The following is an 18,971-nucleotide window of genomic DNA, read 5'->3' on the forward strand; positions in this document are numbered from 1 at the left end:
AGCATAAAAACATGCACTCTGTATCTGTTTCTATCAAGGTAATCCTGAGCAGTGAGAACTTAAGCCCTGCATTCAGTGGCCACCTGAGCACACTAGAGAACTGCTGCACAGACTCAGAAGCCATTTGCCGTGCCCTCAAACCATTCTGGATCCAACCTCATGTCAGAAAGCTGGCTATTCTGTTGTCACTGAGCTTCCTCCTTGGTTACAGCCTTTTCAGCACCTTTCAGTCTGTCGTTCCTGTTCAGTCTCTTCAGGAGCTCTGCAGAAATACAGAACATTTATCACTGGGAAAATCAGGAACGGCTTCAAAAAAGTGGCATTTGACTTAGACTTTCTTCTTCTTCTCCTCTCCTTCCTCCTCCTTCTTCATGTGTATGGGTGTTTTGCTAGCATTTATGTAGAGTGTCTGGTGCCCATGGAGGCCAAAAGAGGGTGTCAAATCCCCCTGGAACTGGAGTTACAGATGGTTGTGAGCCACCATGTGGGTGCTGGGAATTGAATTCAGGTCCTCTGGAAGAGCAGCCAGTGTGCTTAACTTCTGAACCATCTCTCCAGCCCTCATTGTTTTTATTGTTGTTATTTTGATTTTTTGAGACAGCCCAGGATGGTGTGGAACTCATTATTTAGCTTAGGTTGGCCCTGAACTCCTGGCAATTCTCCTGCCTCAACCTTACAAGTGAAAGCATTTTAGACCCATGCTGAGCATTGATTTAAGTCTTGATGGATAGATAAAACTTCATTGGATGGCAATGATGGAATGAATGAAGATACCATTTCCATGGGGAATAGAAAATGATGGTTGAAGAAGGATGTTTTGACATCAAGTCAGACTCTGATGGGGAGTCCGGGGGCTTGTTGGAATGGATGATCTTGAGGCTGCCTTGGTCAAAAGACCCAGGGACTGGCTAACATGGGGAATCCTGAGGTTGGAGAGGATTGGGAATCTGAGCATTGATTTGGATGGAGAATTTAGAGGCTGGCTGTAAATAAATGCCTATGAAGTTTCGTGGGTGTGGTGGTGGTGGTGGTGGTGGTGGTGCTGCTGCTGCTGCTGCTGCTGCTGCAGCTGCTGGTGGTGGTGGTGGTGATGGGAGTGGAATTCCAGGGGATAGGGTACTACAGACTGGGTGGGCTGTAAGATCATAGAGCTAGAGAATCACAGAAGTACAGGGATGGAGGGATGGTCTATAGACTAGTTGGAATGAAAAATCAAGTGATTGACATGGGGCTGGAAGGAGATCGCCTGAGACAGGAAGCCAGCTGCGATAAGGAATGGGATATTGTTTGGGGTTGGCAGACTGAGCGGTATCGAAGTCTGAGTTGGTTGAGTCTTGAGACTGCCTGGGATGGCTGTTTTGATGGCTTGGATCTTGGGCCTGTTGGACCAGCGCATGTTAGAATAGGTTGGAGGAGGACTTCATTAGGCTGTTAGGTGAAGACCCCAGGACTGCTGAAATGGAGATACCTCCTGCAGACTGAGCTAAGGCTGACCTCCAGCTGAGGTGCCAGTGCCTTGGGGCTGGTCCAGCTCGGGTGCTGGTGGCCACTGCAGGTGGGGCGCGCGGGGGCGGGTCGGGAGAACTGGGTGGGGGCAGGGGCGGGGGGCGGGCCGGCGGCCGGGGCGGTCCCGCGCGGCCGCGCTGCGCAGTGACTCCGCAGCGGGCGGAGCGCCGTGGGCCGCGTCCTTCCGAGCCCCGGCGGTGGTGGTGGCGGTGACGGCGGCGGCGGCGGCTGCGGTAGCCTCAGCTCCTGCGCCCCGTGCCGCCGGCCCCAGCGCTGTCTCCCGGGCCCCCCAGGGCCCCCGGGCCCCCGAGCCCGGTGCGCGCCCTCGCGTCCCGCCGGCCCCCTCCCCCGGCTGGGCCCGGGGGAGGGTGGCGCCGTGAGCGAGCGGGGACTGGGCTCTCCTGCCCGTTCCCCTGTCCCTGGGCCGCCAGGATGGAGGCGGGGTCCGGGCCCCCGGGTGGCCCGGGATCTGAGAGCCCCAACCGGGCGGTGGAGTACCTGCTGGAGCTGAACAACATCATTGAGAGTCAGCAGCAGCTGTTGGAGACCCAGCGGCGGCGCATCGAAGAGCTGGAAGGCCAGTTGGACCAGCTCACCCAGGAGAACCGCGACCTGCGGGAGGAGAGCCAGCTGCACCGCGGGGAACTGCACCGGGACCCCCTTGGCGCGCGGGATAGCCCTGGCCGCGAGAGCCAGTACCAGAACCTGCGTGAGACCCAGTTCCACCACCGTGAGCTACGGGAGAGCCAGTTCCACCAGGCGTCCCGGGACGTGGGCTACCCGAACCGGGATGGCGCCTACCAGAACCGGGAAGCTATCTATCGGGACAAGGAACGAGAAGCCTCCTATCAGCTCCAGGACACTACCGGCTACACAGCCCGCGAGCGCGACGTGGCCCAGTGCCACCTGCACCACGAGAACCCAGCCCTGGGTCGCGAGCGTGGCGGGAGGGAGGCTGGGCCAGCGCACCCGGGCCGCGAGAAGGAAGCCGGCTATTCCTCGGCGGTGGGCGTGGGGCAGCGGCCACCGCGGGAGCGAGGCCAGTTGAGCCGTGGCGCATCCAGAAGCTCCAGCCCTGGCGCGGGCGGAGGTCACAGCACCAGTACCAGCACCAGCCCGGCTACAACCCTCCAGAGAAAGTAAGGAATGTGTTTGCAACCCCCACCCAACCCTTCCCTTCCCCTCTAGATTCCTCTTCAACTTATCCGGTGGATAAAGTATATGAAGCTCATGCCTGATTCCATTTCCTGCTTCTCCTATCCCAATCGGGAGAAGCCAGGTCCTTCTCAACCAGCTGACATGTTTTCCCTAGCCACCACACACTGGTTTGGTCAGAGGAGTGCAGGCTTTTTTTTTTTTACCTTCAGAACCAAGGCCAGTTAGAGACTAAAGCAATCCCCACTACCTCCTTCCACTTCTTCAACCCCCAGCCGTATCCTTTCTGGAGGATGGATTAAATATTTTTTAGACAGAGGTGGTATCAACTCAAAGCCCCAAAGGAGAGAAACACTCCTACACACCTTTTTTTTTTTGGGGGGGGGGGTGTTAATCTTGTCTAGAGGCAAGTGGGGACCAGAATGGATTCTGGCGGCTGAGATCCCTCTGAGGGGAACTGCAGCACATCTTGGCATGGGGGGGGGGTGATGGTGGCAAAGATGGGGGAGCAAAGATGGAAGCTAGGCCCTTGGTTAGTTTCTCAAAGTCCAGCTGGTCTCCACCCTTCAAGAAAAACAACACCCATTTAAAGAGCCCTACCAGGAAGGGAAGTCCATAGATCTCCCATCTGTTGGATCAGCTTCAGTTCCGGTGCTGGGGTCTGTACATGTGTCTGAGACAGGATAAGAATATTTTCTGAGTTGATGGGACATGGGCAGGGTCCACTTTTCCCAGATGGATCCCATTGTGTGCCGGTTGGGATAAATGTAGTAGGCTGTGAGTCAAGGGCATGAAGGCTCACAGGGATGCCCTGAAGGCTCTCCTATTGCTTTGCTGCTATAGTGGAAAGAACACTGAACTGGGAGATAGGAGAACTGGGTCTCCCTTCCAGCTCTGTTGCAGATTGGCTTTGTGACCTTGACTGAGTCCGTTCTTCTGTCAGTCCAGCATTTCCCCTATAGTTCTTTTAAAGGCAAGGTCTGCCAACTGAGATTCAATGGTTATGTTACTAACCCAGCCACACCAAAGAGCAAGTCTGGAGTCCTTTAGCAAATGGACAGGCTTACCCCTCCTCTCACTGCTCAGCTGGTCCTACCATGTGCCACAACTAGTGGAGTGTCTCTTGGAGGCTGGGCTGGGGGTGGGGAAGCCTTCTGCCTCAGGAAATCTGCCGGGAGACAGCTCTCTGCAACTCCCCCATGGTGAGGCAGCAGGCTGGGGTGCTGGGTTGAGATGGCTGGGCCCCAGGAGCAGCAGCTGCAGCTTGAGGGCTTGGCTGGGCTCCACTGCAGTGCACCCTCAGATGAGTGTTGGGGTGGAGGGACAGCCCCAGAATGGGGGCAGAGAAAGACTGGATGGGGCCTCATGGTCCTTGAGTCTGGTTGCAGACTTCTCTAGAGGGGTCAGGCCTGTGATGGAGGGAGCAGCCTCATTATGTATGACTCCAGGGAGCAGATCCAGGAGCAGTGGGCACATTTAAGATCAAATCAAGAGAACTTTTTAATCTAGCCAGTTGTGATGCAGTAGATTGCTTCAAGGGGTGAGGATGGCGGCTGGCTGGACAGGTCCAGTTGAGGGCCAAAGGGGGTTGGTTCAAAGGGGGTCCGAGAGAGCTGCAAGAAACATCTAGTTCCTGATTTGGGCATTGAGCCCAGTGAAAAGACCCGAATCTTCCTCAATTTCAGAATCCTACTGCTCTCAGCTTCTCCATCCTGCAGACAGAGGTCTGAATTCTTGGCTGGCTGGAAGCCCATTTGCCCTTCTGCCGTCGTTGCAGGCCTGCTTCAGACTCCTTCCTTCTTTTTCGTGCACTTTCCAGGTGGCTTGTTGGAATCCCTTACATCACATTTCCTACTGGGCTAATAAAGAGGTTTAAATAGCACTTTGAATGTCTCTCAACTACATATTAACTGCTTGCCTATCTGTGATTACTTCATTTGGACTTCACAACAAAGCCCACTCAGTGAGCATCAGCAACTCCATTTTAGAGAGGGAAGAACCGAGGCCTCAAGTCGAAGGGGCCTTATTCAAGGTTATGCTACTAGTTGCTAATGGAGCTGGACTAGAATCTAAGTCTGCCTGTCTTAAAGGCACATTATTTGTTCCCTAGAGCTTAACCACCCCAAGGAGTCTTGGCCTCAGGACCTGGTGAGGCACTGAACTGGGAAAAGCCAAGAGAGCCTTAGGTCTCCAGGTTTTGAACTAGAAGAGATGGGTCTGGGATGAGTGGAGGAGTCAATGGGGAGAAAAGACGGCTACCTTCCTCTTTCCCACCTTCCTCTTTGCCGGATGTCAGGAGAACCTGTAGCCATTGCTGTAACCAGTGCTGCTGCAAGCGACTCCCCTGCTAGGCCTGTTCTGGGTTTGTAAGGAGTGGGTGAGAAGGCTGCTGTTGGAAGCGCGGGCAGGCAGGGTGGGAGTTCAGCAGCTGAGGCTGCAGCATTGGGGGAGGACAGGCAGAGCTGGTACAGGCTGGGCTCTGCTGGGCCCCAGGCTCCCTCTGGTGGACAAACTGGGGAGAAATAGGGCCTGGGTCAAGATAGAGCTTTTTGGGAGCCCACTCTGCCTCGGACTCAGTTCTCCCAACCACCCTGTGCATCTATCACTACCGTCCCGTCACAGCCTAAGAAACTGAGGGCTCTGAGAAGTCAAGTCCATCAGAGGCTATGCTACTAACACAACATACACAACATATTCCTGTGAACTTTGCCTTCTTTGCTTTGGGTATCACCCATCCATATCCATACCAGTTACCCAGAACTCCCTCATCCTTCCATACTGCTCTACTGGACAGGTTCCAGGATGCCAGAATCTCTTCTGCCAGGCTCTGGGTGTGGTCTTCCTAGTGTGACAGAAAGCGACATGAATCCCTACCTCCTTCTGGTCACTGGTACATGAGGATTTAGTTGTTTGCTTACTCGTTGTTGACCTGTCTAATGCTTATCTCTTTACGTGGAACTGTCACCTCCTGTCGTGATTTTAAAAGAGATCTTTTTGTTGTTAAGCTTGGTCTGATCCCCCCTACAGTTCTGACACCTAGAATGATTTATGGAGGCTAGGACCCACTGCTGAATGTCCCAGGCTGAAGAGAGCTGTGTTCCTACATTTTCTGCATGGGCCTAGCTCCATCTCTGCTGCATGCAGTGGTGGGCTGAAGCCAATATGGTGGTAACCGTCTCTCCTCTGCCCCCACCCACCCTGCAAGCTGGCTCCCATTTGGGTACTGAACCTAGAGGGGCCAGCCTGGTGCGCTTGACACCCCGAGCAATGCGTGCTCTACCACATCACTGCTGAACTATCATCCGCTGCAGGTGGTGGGGTGTCAGCATGCTCTCGACAGGGGCTGAGGCCAGAGAGAGAGAGAGAGAGAGAGAGAGAACGAGCAAGTGAGAGTGAGCCCAGGGAGAGACTCTGGGGGAAGTCTGGCTCCTTTTGGCATGCTGGATTCTTTCTCTAGGGTGTCTCTCCTTCCTTTCACGAGGGAAACTATTTATTGTCCCCTCCACTGTGTTGTGAGCGTTATGCTGGTGTGGGAGAAAATGATAATGTTGAATTTAATGAGAATTAGGAGTCTTGCTTCTCTGTCTAGATCTGGGGCAAGAATGGGGTTGTTGTCATCCCCAAATATTTCTTGGCTGCGTTCACAGAGCAGGAGGGGCCACCAGGCTGAGCAAACGCCATGCTCTTGGCACTTGGAGAGCTCTCCTCCCACCAGCCAGGAAGACAGGGTTGCGGGCTTAGGCGGGCCATAGACACAGTAGTGAGGATGAAGTGAACGGAAAGGGGGGGGTTCTCGGAGGACAGAGGGATCAAGACAGGCAAGGCCACTGGTTGAGGACCTGGGCAGGAGAGGAAGGTGCTCGGACGAAGTGTGCACAGTCCCTTGATGTCCAGTTGAGATGTGTGGCAGAGGGGAGACACCAGGCTTGGCGTTTGCTGACTGCTCTTCCTCTGTCCACCCTTGCCAACTACGGCCTCTACATTTTCTAGGGGCAGAGTAAAGGCCTGGAGCATATGGTGAGGAGGCCATATGTGGACTGAGTGAGTCCCAGCTTTCTGTGTGGTAGGCACTCTCCTGTGCAGCTTTATGTAATGATAGCTAACATTTTTCTACTGCATTTACCGTGCGCTGGGCACTTCATTCTAAGTGCCTGCCATATAGTCATTCATTCTGTTTTCACATGAATCCTTTCATGTAAATTGTTATTAAGTCCATTTTATGGATGAAGAAACTAAGGTCTAGGAAGGTCAGGTAACATATCCAAGGTTCCTGGGTGAATAAGTGGCAGGACTGCAGAAGAGCTAGTAGGAACCCGGGCGGCTGGGCTCCAGGGTCTGTAGCATTCTTGGCATTCTTACTCATCCGGCAGCCCTGTTTCTTATCTCATTTCCACAGAATCCTTGCCAGGTGGGTGTTATTGTTATCCTCATTTTTCAAGGCAATGAGTTACACAGACCGAGAGCTGCATGCCTTCCAATCCTTCCGTGCACTGTTGCCCCCTCCCGTCGGGGGGGGGGGGGGAGTGTCGTGGGGGGGGGTTTAAAGACTTGAACTCTAGGCATGACTCTGCCTTGCCTCCCTCCGAGGTTCCCTTTCGAAATCACCTCCCGAGTTTTTCCATGGTGTCCTGAGAGATTACTTCTCTTTTTTCTGTCAAGCCTCTGATAAACCTGCTGGAGCCAAGCCATGTCTGCAGTCTGGCTCCTCTGTTCTCGTTGTCTGTTTCCGTCCACAGATTCCCCTTCTTCTCTCATTTTTTGCAAATCTCTTTTCTACAGACCATGCCTGAGTTACCCTGGCCGTGTGCTGCACATCAGTAGCCCACCCAGGCCTTCTGATGGCCTCTGGGACGAGGCTAATACCATTCCCTTCTCCTTGGTTGCTTACTATTATTCTAAGGTTGAATTAGCTGTCACCTCTCCTAGCTTTATTTGCTGGTCCTTTTAAAAATAATTATTTTTATTTTATTTTATGTGTATGGCTTTTTTTTTTTTTTTTTTTTTTTTTTTTTTTTTGGTTTTTCGAGACAGGGTTTCTCTGTGTAGCTTTGCGCCTTTCCTGGAACTCACTTGGTAGCCCAGGCTGGCCTCGAACTCACAGAGATCCGCCTGCCTCTGCCTCCCGAGTGCTGGGATTAAAGGCGTGCGCCACCACTGCCCGGCGTGTATGGCTTTTTTATTTTTATTTTTGTTTTTGCCTGCGTATATGTATGTGCACCATATGTGAGCCCATGGAGGCCAAAAGAGGGCACTGGATCCCCTGGAACTGAAGCTTTGAACTGCAGTGGGAGTTGCTGGGAATCAATCCTGGGTCTTCTAGAAGAGCCTTAAGCATTCTTAGCCAGTGAGCCATCTCTCCAGCCCTTGTTGGTCCGTCATGATGCTCAGTTTATCTCTGACATTTGCAGTGAGAAGTTTAGCCTTTTTATTTTATATTTTAACTTTCATTGTTATTTTATGTGTAGGGGTGTTTTGCCTGCATGAGAAGACATTGGATCCCCTGGGACCACAGTTACAGATTGTGACTTCTGGGAATTAAACCTGGGTCCTCTACAAGAGCAACCAATGCTATTAACCACTGAGCCATCTCTCTAACCCCAAGTCTAGCATATCTATCTATCTATCTATCTATCTATCTATCTATCTATCTATCTATCTATATCTATTTATCTATCTATATTAATCTATCTACCTACCTATCAATCATCTATCTATCTACCTACCTATCAATTATCTATCCATCATCTGTCTATCTACCTATCAATCTATCTATCTATCTATCTATCTATCTATCTATCTATCATATCTTTCTATCCATCTATCCATCTATCTACCTATTTACCTATCTATCAATTATCTATCTGTCTATCTCTCTATCATCTATCTCTCTACCAATCATCTATCTATCTATCTTCTTAGTTGTTCATATCTTGTGCTTCCTACTAGCCTCTAAAACAGTGGTTCTCAACTTGTGGGTCCCCACCTTATTGGGGTTGCATATCAGATATTTACATTAAATTCATAACAGTAGCAAAATTACAGCAATGAAAATAATTTTATGGTTGGGGGTCACCACAACATGAGGAACAGTATTAACGGGTCACAGCATTAGGAAGGTTGAGAACCACTGGTCTAAAAGGAGTCAGACTTAAATGACATGTATTGAGTACATGTTCTATATCAGATTCAGTGCTTGGTGCTGGGGGTGTAGCAAAGGAGTGGAAAACTTGGGAATACATCACATAGCAGCTGCTCAATCAATTTTCAGTAGACATAAGGATGTCTGATTAAGTGCTGGTGAACTAATGGCCAGGTCCCTCAGTTTTTCTTTATTTTGGACTCCTGTTGAGAGAAATGTCAACTTCAAATTCCTCTTGTTTTTTTTCCTCTTGCTTTCTGGAAGCATGGGCTTAGGATTTTTCCACTTTTTACACCCAGTGGTCTCCCCGTTGACACAGTGACAAAGAAGCCGAGGTACATGAGATTTTAGAGGTATACAGGCCAATCTGTTCATCACTCCATCTCCCTAGCAGGCCATGTCTATGTCATGCCACATTCTTGACTCTTGGTGCAAAATCTTCTCTCCTGAATGAACCAGGGAGTCCTATACGCGACCTGTATGCACTTCACCCAAGTCCAGTTACAAGTTGTTTATTGGAAAAAGTTCTTTTCCCTTTTTTTAATAGCCATCGGTTTTTATTGAGATCATACGCTAGGCCAGGCACAGCATCTTGAGAGTGGGAGTAGACTTGGCCTCTTTGGCTCGTTCCCTGGCAGGGTCATATGCATCGGTCACAGGAGAGAATGAGGACTAGATGACTTATTTCCTCTTGGCGAGGGAGGATGATTTGCCAAGTAGTCTAGTTTCCCCTGCTCTCTACTGTCTCCCAAAGTGTCCAGTTTTTCCGGACCCTTGAAAGCACGTACACAGGAAGCCCATCTTGGCTACTTAGTAGCTGAAGCTCCGTGGGGCTTGGGAACCCTGAGTACTACCTGAGAGAATCTGAAGGAAGGAGGTGGGATGTTCCGGAATGTAGACTTCATGTGAGTCTTTGAGCATTATTTCACTTGCAGGGCCTGTTTCTATTTTTTCCCCCTCAGCAGTACATGGGGATAAAATTGTTTTTCTAACATGTGATTCATACTAGCCCCCATCCCCTTACCACACCCCCACCCCTCAGTGTGTCAGAAACTTTCCTGCCTGCTCCTCATATTCATCAAGGTCCTGGTGGGGGATGAAAAGCAAGAGAGCCAAGGATAGAAAAGAATAGATGATACTGCCCTGCCCCCTAGAGGCGAAGTGTAACAATCAACACGAAAACAGTCCCATCATATACAAAACAAAGATGGCTAGCCAGAGCTACAGGACGGATGGGGATTGTTCCTCTGATGCTTTAGATGTAAATTAATCACCACCATCACCTAAGAGGTACCCTTCACTCATACAAGATACATTTCTATGGTATAGTGTGATTTTTTTTTAGACTGTAGGTTTTATTTCTTTTTAGTTGGCACATAGAAATTAGAGTGAGGATGTATGAATTTTATGCTTTCTTAAAGTGTTAGGATGACTGCATATCCAGGCCTTATGATTTCCTACTGGATCCCAAGATACAGTGTACTACATTCACCTGAATCAAACGAATGTTTCCTTCTGTATAGCCATGTTAGAATCACTGTCATTAGGGGCTAGTCCTTGGTTAATGTATGTGAGGCCCTGGGTTCATTTTCTGTTGTATTCCCTAAAGAATAATAAACATTGGTCATGAGGAAGAATTGTGAACAAATTAGTTATTTCCTCTTTAGGGAGGAGCTCAGTTTACTGCCAGCAGTGAAAAAAAATTCCTGTTGTTGTATATGATGCAAAGTACCTAAGTGGATCCTCACACAGCTGCATAGCCGCTGTGTTAGCCACTTCTTGAGTAGGCCCAACTCAACTGTGCTTGTGCAAATTGAATATGGCCTAGCTAGTCTCAGCACACAGCATGTGTTTATTCATTGGTAAACCTTACCATTACTGATAACTTTCTAAAGCTCTGTGCTGTATGAGGGGAAGGAGGAAGAGGCCAAGGAGACACTCCCCAGAATTCTGAGAGGTTAATGCAGTGAATATTTGTGTGTCTAGTGCATGTGTCTAGGGCACGTTGCACCTTGCATCCTAACAGGTAGAGTTTGGTGATTTACACTGCACAGTTCTGGCTTCAGAGGGAAGAAAGCAACTGTGCAGACAGATGCATACAAAGTGATATCCAATGTTGTATTGCCAGTGGGAAGGACAGGAAGTGCCCTAAGGATTGGTAGCTACAGACCATCAGGGAAGGCTTCCCAGAGGAGGTGATCTCTAAATGGAGTTAACTAGGTGAACGAGGACTATATGTGGGTTGTTGGGAATTGGGGGCAAATGGGAGGTTCAGGCAGGGGGAGAGGCCTAAGTATACCCATACATGACATATGTGCAAAGAGAAGAAAGACTTTTATCAGTCAAAACAAACTAGAGTAGGAGATGGGAGGCAGGGAAGTTCATCAAGGAGGAAGACATCTGGAGAATTGGTCAGCCTAGATCAGAAAGACATAACGATGACAGTATTGGGAACTTTAAGGGTTTAAACTAGGGAGAGAGGTGCCCATGGCATAGTATATTGAGAGGCACATTTTGGAGCAATCTCCCTAGAAGGGCAGACTGTAAGAGAGATTTGAAAACGTCTTGTGAGGAAGTGCATGTAACAGTCTCGATGAGAGACTGTAAGATCTGCACTCCTATTCATAAAAGTCAAGACATGAAAGCAGTGAAGATGCCTATTAACAGATGAATCAAGAAAATGTGGTGTATATATACAGTGCAGTTTTATTCATCCCTAAAAAGAATTAAATAATGTCATTTGTAAGAAAAACGAATAGAACTGGAAATCGTGCTAAGCAAAACAAACCAGACTCAGAAAGACAAATTCTATATGTTTTTTTATATGCAGAATCTACATTTAGATAGATAGATGGATGGATGGATGGATGGATGTAGGCTTTGGAAATGGTTCCCTGGGTAAAATGCTTGTACAATCATGAGAACCTGAGATGGAATTCCCAGCACCCACTGAAAAGCTGGGTGTGTTGGTTCCCTCCTGTAGTCCCAGTGCTGGGGAGCTGGAGACTGGAGGATTCATGGGCTTTGCCTGCTAGTCAGTCTAACCAATCAGTGAGCTCCAGATTCTGTGAGACCCTGTCTTAAGGATAAGATGGAGAGCTGTTTTGGAAGACACTCAACATCAACCTCTGGTGTGACCACACACACCACACACACATGAACAGACACATACACAATTATACATGACATGACAGCAGAAATGGGACTATTTGGAAGGGAGAAGGGGACCAGTGGAGAGAGGAGAGGAAAAATAAGAGGGTGTGTTAGGGAGCTGATATGAGCAAACGACAAAAATATACATGTATATAATGAGCCTTTAATTCCAGTACTCAGGAGGCAAAAGCAGACAGATCTTTGAGTTCCAGGACAGCCAGAGCTACAGAGCCCTATAGCAAAAAGAAAAGAAAAGAAAGAAAGTGACACAATGAAACTAATTTTAAAAAGAAAACAATTTGTTAAGAGAGTAGATCTCATTTAAGAAAAGAAGAAAAGAAAAGACCTGCACGCTTGGGTGCCGGAGAGAGACCCGTGATGACAATAAGCTCTTCCAGTGCCATCAGAGAAGGGGACACAGCACACTGCAGGAGCTCAGAGGAACAGCAGCCATTCATGAGCAGCAGGGTTGTAAATGTCAAATGTTTGAGCTGGAAGGGCCTGAAGTATGCAGCTGAAGGCGATTTACTTTACAGGTGAGAAGATTGCGACCAGAAGCGACAAAAGGCTGTTTAAGGTCCTGCAAGTGTGCATAGAAGAAGGCATGCGGACTGGAAGAGTCGCTGTAGTACTAATGCCAATGCTCAAAACAGCTTCTGTCGAATGTGCTGCTCTCAAAATCTTAGGATTGTTTTTGTGTTCTACTTATAGAAAAACCAAATGAAAGAAAGAAGAAAACTAGGGCTCCAAGAGATTGGGTGGCTTGTTGGGGATGAAACAACAAAGAGGATTCATCTCTTAAAGGGGCTTTTGCTCTAATGGGAGGGAGACTGGTCTTCTGCTCTGATTTGGCTCCTCAGAAACCAAGGTGCTTGATTCATAGCTGGGATAGGAACTCTTTCTTCTTTTTCTCCACCCAGCTCAGGACCAAACTTCTTGCTGCTAGTTTTTGTCTTGCTAGGACTTGTTTGATGTATCTGAGGCAGCTCAAAAGCAATTTCTGGTTTGACAGCCAGGCCTGGCCACCCCCTGCCCCCGTTTCAATTTTCATACAAAGGAGGGCTGTGCTTTTGAGAAAGACAGACTTGTGTTTGAATATAAATGCTGCCTCGACGTGCTGGATGACCTCAGTGAAGCCATTTTATGTTTTATAAGCTTTTAGTTCCTGGTCTTGAAAATGGAATAACAATGCCTACTGCTCAAAGATTAACTGAGACCATTTGAATTGCACTCGTTGATGTTTGTACTCAATAAACAATCATTTTTGTTCTCTTTCTAAAATCTCCTGTGGACAGTAATTTGAAGAATCCAGTGCTAGGCCAAGCTTTGCTTTTCCTCAAAATGGTGTATTTTCTCCTTGCCAAGATGGAGCTTTCATCGTTCGTTGTATCTTCCTTTATGCCTCAGGCACCAGTTAACTTGAAGTATAGCTCTAACATCTTTGTTGAGCTCTCTTTCTGATTTCTCATTTTTTGGTTCAATTTCTGGTCTGTCCTTATCTGTGCTCTTGGAATAAATAATCTGAAATCCTTCAAGATTCAGGCAGGTATAAATAATTATTGGGTGTAAGTGGTTGAGTAAATGGAAGGCTGGAGGGGCTGGAATATTTGCAGAGGACCAGAAGGTGCTGCAGGCTGATCTGGTTGAAAAGACAGCTGTATGGATTGTTGTAGGGGGCCAAAGTATTAGTTTAGACCAGTGGTTCTCAACCTTCCTAATACTGCAACCCTTCAATACAGTTCATCATGTTGTGGTGACCCTCAAACATAAATGCTGTGGTGACCCCCAAACATAAAATTATTTTCGTTGCTACTTCACAACTGTCATTTTGCTACTGTTATGAATCATAATGTAAATGTCCGATATGGAGGATATCTGATATGTGACCCCTGTGAAAGGGTTGTTCGACACCCCCCCACCCTGCGCGCCATGGGGTCGTGATCCACATGTTAAGAATCGCTGCTTTAGAGTGTCTGGCCCTGTACTTAACCTCTCTTGCTCCTGCTCTAACCAGAAGCAAACGCTGGAGACCAGGACCTCATTCTGGAAGAATCAGCACCCCCTCTGCTCGGAATGTACAGTGTGGAAGACAGAGACCCAAGAAAGGAAAGGGACTTGGTTTTAGAATTTTAAAATTTATACCAGCCAGTCAAGGTGGCAGCCACCTCAGCTGGAAGGCTGAGGATCACTTGAGTACAGGATTTCAAGACCAACCTGGGCAGCACAGTCAAAACCTCATCTCAAATATGACAAAAACCAATCAGCACAGCTCAAAGCAGTGTGTATATACAATATTATTTTTATTTTTAATTGACACAATAATTACACATGTTTATTAGATACAATGTGACATTTTAATACATATATATAATATGTGATCATCAGATCAGAGTGATTAACCTATACGTAAACATTTATCATTGCTTTGTGTTGGGGACATTAAACCCCCCTCTACTAGCTAATTTGAAATATTCCATTAGTTTTTGTCAACTATTCCTTCTATCTAGCACCCAATAACCATCTTCTTTCCGTCCCCTTCTCATTCTTTCCAGTCTTGGTAAACACTATACTGTTCTGTATTTCTGAGAGATGAACTTCTTAGCTTCTACATTTAAGTTAGATTATGCAGCATATATACACATTTTAAAATGAGTGAGTTGTAGAATAAAAAGCCAGTGTCTTGCCAGGTATGGTGGCACATGTCTGTAATCTCAGCTCTTGGGAGACTAAGGGAGAAAGATTTCTGGGGGGATAAAAAGCCAGGATGGGATATGTAGGGAGAACCTGTCATAAAAAGGCTTGCTTCTTGCTTCTTAGACCCTGGAGGTGGCCATTTCTTTTTGTTGTTGCTGTTTTTTGTTTAGTTTTATTTTTAGACAGAATCTCACTAAGTATCCCTGGTTGGCCTGGAACTTGCTACATATATCAAACTGGCCTCAGATTTGCTAAGCTCGTCACATATATCAAACTGGCCTCAGATTTGCTAAGCTCGTCCTGCCTCGCTTCCTGATTGCTGCTATTACATGCATGGATTACTATGCCTGGCTCTTGTTTTTTTTCAGGCAGAATCTCATGAAGTCCAGGGTGGCTTTGAACTTGTTATATAGCTGAGGCTGGCCTTGAACTACGGATCCTCCTGTCTCCATTTCCTAAGTATATATGGAATTATAGACATGAGCCCCCATGCCCAGCTGCTGGATATGATCACTTTTATCATTTAGCTTTTCTGGTAGTGACTTCATATCTCTTTTTTTATTATTATTATTACGTTTTCGTGTGTGCACGTGCGCTCGTGCCCACAAATGCACACGCATGCATATACTATGGCATTTAGAGGCCAAAAGACAGCTCTTTAGAATCAACTTCGCCTTGGATTGAGTTCAGGTCTTTAGTCCTGGTGGCAAGCACCCCAAACCTCTGAGCCATCTCACCAGCCCTGTGACTTCATGCTTCTAAGTAACGTGCTTTAACAATTATTTCCTCACTTATCAACTGAAAACATTCTCTCTCTTTTTTGCTATTTAATTTTCATTAACTTTAAAAATTGTACTCAAAGTAATGGATTTAATTATGGGATTTTTATACATACTGTCAACAAATCAATGGGTAAAGAAAAAGTGATGCATATACACATGGAATTTATTTAGCTGTAAAGAAAAATGGAATCATAGCATTTGCAGGAAAGTGGATGGAACTGGAAATTGTGAATTTATGCAAAGCATCCCAGATCCAGAAAGGCAGATCCCAAACACATGTTTTCTCCCATATGCATATCACATACACACACACACACACACACACACACACACACACACACACACACACACACACACACACACGAGAACGAGTATAGGTCATATAAAAGGGGACTATGAAGAGTGAGAAAGAGATCTTAAGGGAGGGAGGGGGTGGGGAGAAGAAAAAAAGAAGGTAACAGAAAGCTGAAGGAGGGGCTAGCAGAGTGTGAAGAGGACTCAGAGGATGGGGAGAGGTTAGGGGAGGGGAGTAGGGAAGAGGATCAACAAAAAGATTCGTTAAAATTTCTTTTAGCTTATTTGTTTGTAACACTGAATTCCTTTCCCCATCTCAAATTGTGATAGTTTTCTCTCCTATATTCTCTTTTTAAAATAATTTATTTATTTTTATTTTATGTGCATTACTATTTTGCCTGCCTGTATGTCTGTGTCGGGTCTCCCGAAACTGGAGTTACAGTTGTGAGCTACCATGTGGGTGCTGGGAATGGAACCTGGGTCCTCAGGAAGAACAGTCAGTGCTCTTAAGCGCTGAGCCATCTCTCCAGCCCCCCTCTCCTTTTTTCTGCTTTACAAACTGTGGCTGAGTTAATAGAAACTCTTACGGAGATGTTTGTATATCCAGAATCACTTGTGCACTCACTGATCTTATTTGGTGATCCAACAGGGAGATGATTGTTATAATGGGTGTCCTTCAAATACCAAAATAAAAAGCAGTTTAGTTGGGGTCACTAAAATGTCATTAGATACTCTAATGCATCCCTCATAGTTTAATTCCTTTCTCCAGCAGCCCTGTGACATTTCGCCTCTGCGTAAATGCCAGGCAGCTCGTGTTCTGAGTGCAGCACTTAGGGTGGCAAGGAAGGAATGATTTTGTTTATTATTATTAGTAGTAGTAGTAGTAGTATTAGTATTAGTATTATAATGTGTGTGATGCATGTGGATGTGAGCACAAGCACTCTCGTGTCATGGTGTGCATGTGGAGGTCAGCGCACAACTTTAAGAAGTCAGTTCTCTCCTTCCATCATGCAAGGTCTAGGGAGCAAGTGTCCATAGCAAGTACCTTCACATGCTGAGCCATCTCCCTGGGCTGAAAGGATTTGGTATGTTGTCAGTTTATACCTTGTCATTTGCCCCCCTGGTGATGTCTGCCCCTCTCCGTACATGCCAAGGCTAAGTCTAGCTAAGGCTCTCCTGGACCAAGGGTCTCCCTCCTCAGCTGCAACCCCCTACCAGGGTTGGCTCTCCTTCAACTCTGCTAGTCCTCTGTTTAATTTTTTTCTTCCAGAAATTTGTTGAAATCTCTTACTCACTGATGATACCATCTTCTCCCATCTTTCCTTATATGAGTTCATACTTAATGTACTTATTCCTTTACTTTTGTTTTACTGCAGGGAGAGAGGAGATACACATTTATGCTCTTGAGTTATAGGCTTTGGTTCTAGCTAAGCCTGATTGAAACTAGAAATTATTAGTAACTCCACATTCCTAATAGCCAAGCTTAGATGAGCTTGTTTTGACCCTATGTTACTGTTGGCCATGAACATTCATCTAGCACTCCTGGTTCATCCCTTTCCTTAACCTCCTCTCTCCAGACTATAGAGTCAAGGAGCCTCAGCTGCAGAACAGATACCTGGGCTCTGTCCCCATTCTGGTTATTGCATCCTTATGATGCCCTCAAGCCTTCTCCTTCATCTCCCTGGGTGCCTCATCTGTGACTTGATAGGCTTCTGGTCTGCTGTGAGCCAGGCTTTTCCGGGATTGGCTAGGTGCTTGGAGGGCAGCCCATCTTCTTTATTCCAGCAGTGAAAGCGGCTGGGCCAGAGATGATTCCCAAGTACACCGGAAGGGGCTCGGAGGCCGAGTTTAGGCTTCGACAACAGAAGACTTGCTCTAGTTGCTCTCCCTTTCACCCACACTTTCCCATCATGGCTGAACTTCCAACAGAGACGGGGGGCGGGGCAGGGGGCAGAAATTAAGGACAATAGAGCCAGTTCCTTTTTCCTGACCCCCCATTCATCTGTAACGTCTGTACCTACCCCCACTTTCTTTTTTGGGTGCCCCCTTTTCTACATCTTCTAAAAGTGCTTGCTGGGGCTGGAAAGATGGCTCAGTGGTGAAGAGCACTGGCTGCTCTTCCAGAGGACCTGACTTCAATTCCCAGCACCCACGTGGTGGCTCCCAACCATCTGTGCCTCCAGTTCCAGGGAATCCAACCCCTTCTTCTGGTCTCTGATGGTACCAGGCACGCACATGGTGAACAGACACATATACAGGCAAATCATCCTACACATAAAACAAAAATAAATCTAAAATAAATAAATCATAAAAGTGTTTGTTAAATGTTTCTGATTTAGGGTGCCTTGAGCTATGCTTGTGTGGAGGGGAGATGGGCAACAGGTGAGGATAGTCGGTCAAGTCTGCAGGCTGGTATGGGAGATGAAGTGCTTCCTGGCTCTGGTGTGACAGAAAGGAGCAAAAGTTGTGGCAGTTAAAGGCATTTGTTGTGAGCGTGTATGATGACACATGCTGACTCAGGAGGCAGAGGCAGGAGGCCCACAAGTTCCCCGTAAGCGTGCATTGCATAGCAAAATCCTGTCTCAAAAAGCCAAGCCATCAGACAAATACAGATTTTAAACTCATATCCACCACTTATTGGCTGGGTGGTTGTGGGTAATTCACATTGCTCCTCCAAGCTTCGGTTTCTGTATCTGTACGATGAGAACAACTACCTTGTACAGATGTTAGGGAGATAGCATGAGTCCTGGACCATTATAAACACGTAATAAATAGTACTGTTGTTATTATTTGGGTTATTGTAAGTTTGGCTATGATACAGACCAAGAATACCTGCTTATTATATTTATTATGATTATATAATGCTTGTTTAGGATTAAAAGTAGGCATACCTTGGGTGAAGCCTCCCTGGTGCTTCCCAGCAATTATAAGGCAAATTTCATACCTTGTTGTATGGTTTTTTTTTTTTTTTTTTTTTTGGTTTTTCGAGACAGGGTTTCTCTGTGTAGCTTTGCGCCTTTCCTGGAACTCACTTGGTAGCCCAGGCTGGCCTCGAACTCACAGCGATCCGCCTGGCTCTGCCTCCCGAGTGCTGGGATTAAAGGCGTGCGCCACCACCGCCCGGCTGTTGTATGGTTTTTAAGTCTTTGGTTGTGGTCTATTGGTTTTCTTCAAGATATAAATACAATGTGATCTTTGTCTCTTTAGTTCTGGAACATGACATTTAAAAAGCGATAGCCCTGTGTAGT

General features: G+C 47.1%; 1 protein-coding gene across 3 annotated transcripts in view; it reads left to right on the forward strand.

Annotated features, from left to right (window-relative positions):
* The first annotated feature begins 1,732 nt into the window (after positions 1 to 1,732).
* The window catches only part of Iqsec2 (IQ motif and Sec7 domain ArfGEF 2), an 82,199-nt gene continuing 64,960 nt past the window's right edge, over positions 1,733 to 18,971 (forward strand). Inside the window, exon 1 of one of the 3 annotated variants that reach the window (XM_052760391.1) lies at positions 1,733 to 2,645. In XM_052760391.1, the coding sequence (XP_052616351.1) occupies positions 1,939 to 2,645 (707 nt within the window). In that variant the 5' untranslated portion in view covers positions 1,733 to 1,938. The remainder of the gene's footprint in view (positions 2,646 to 18,971) is intronic. The other 2 variants (XM_052760441.1, XM_052760644.1) reach the window with 2 other exon arrangements.

Source organism: Peromyscus californicus, unplaced genomic scaffold (genome assembly GCF_007827085.1).
Source record: "Peromyscus californicus insignis strain IS unplaced genomic scaffold, ASM782708v3 Scaffold_10__1_contigs__length_136768540, whole genome shotgun sequence".
Classification (NCBI taxonomy): Eukaryota; Metazoa; Chordata; class Mammalia; order Rodentia; family Cricetidae; genus Peromyscus; species Peromyscus californicus.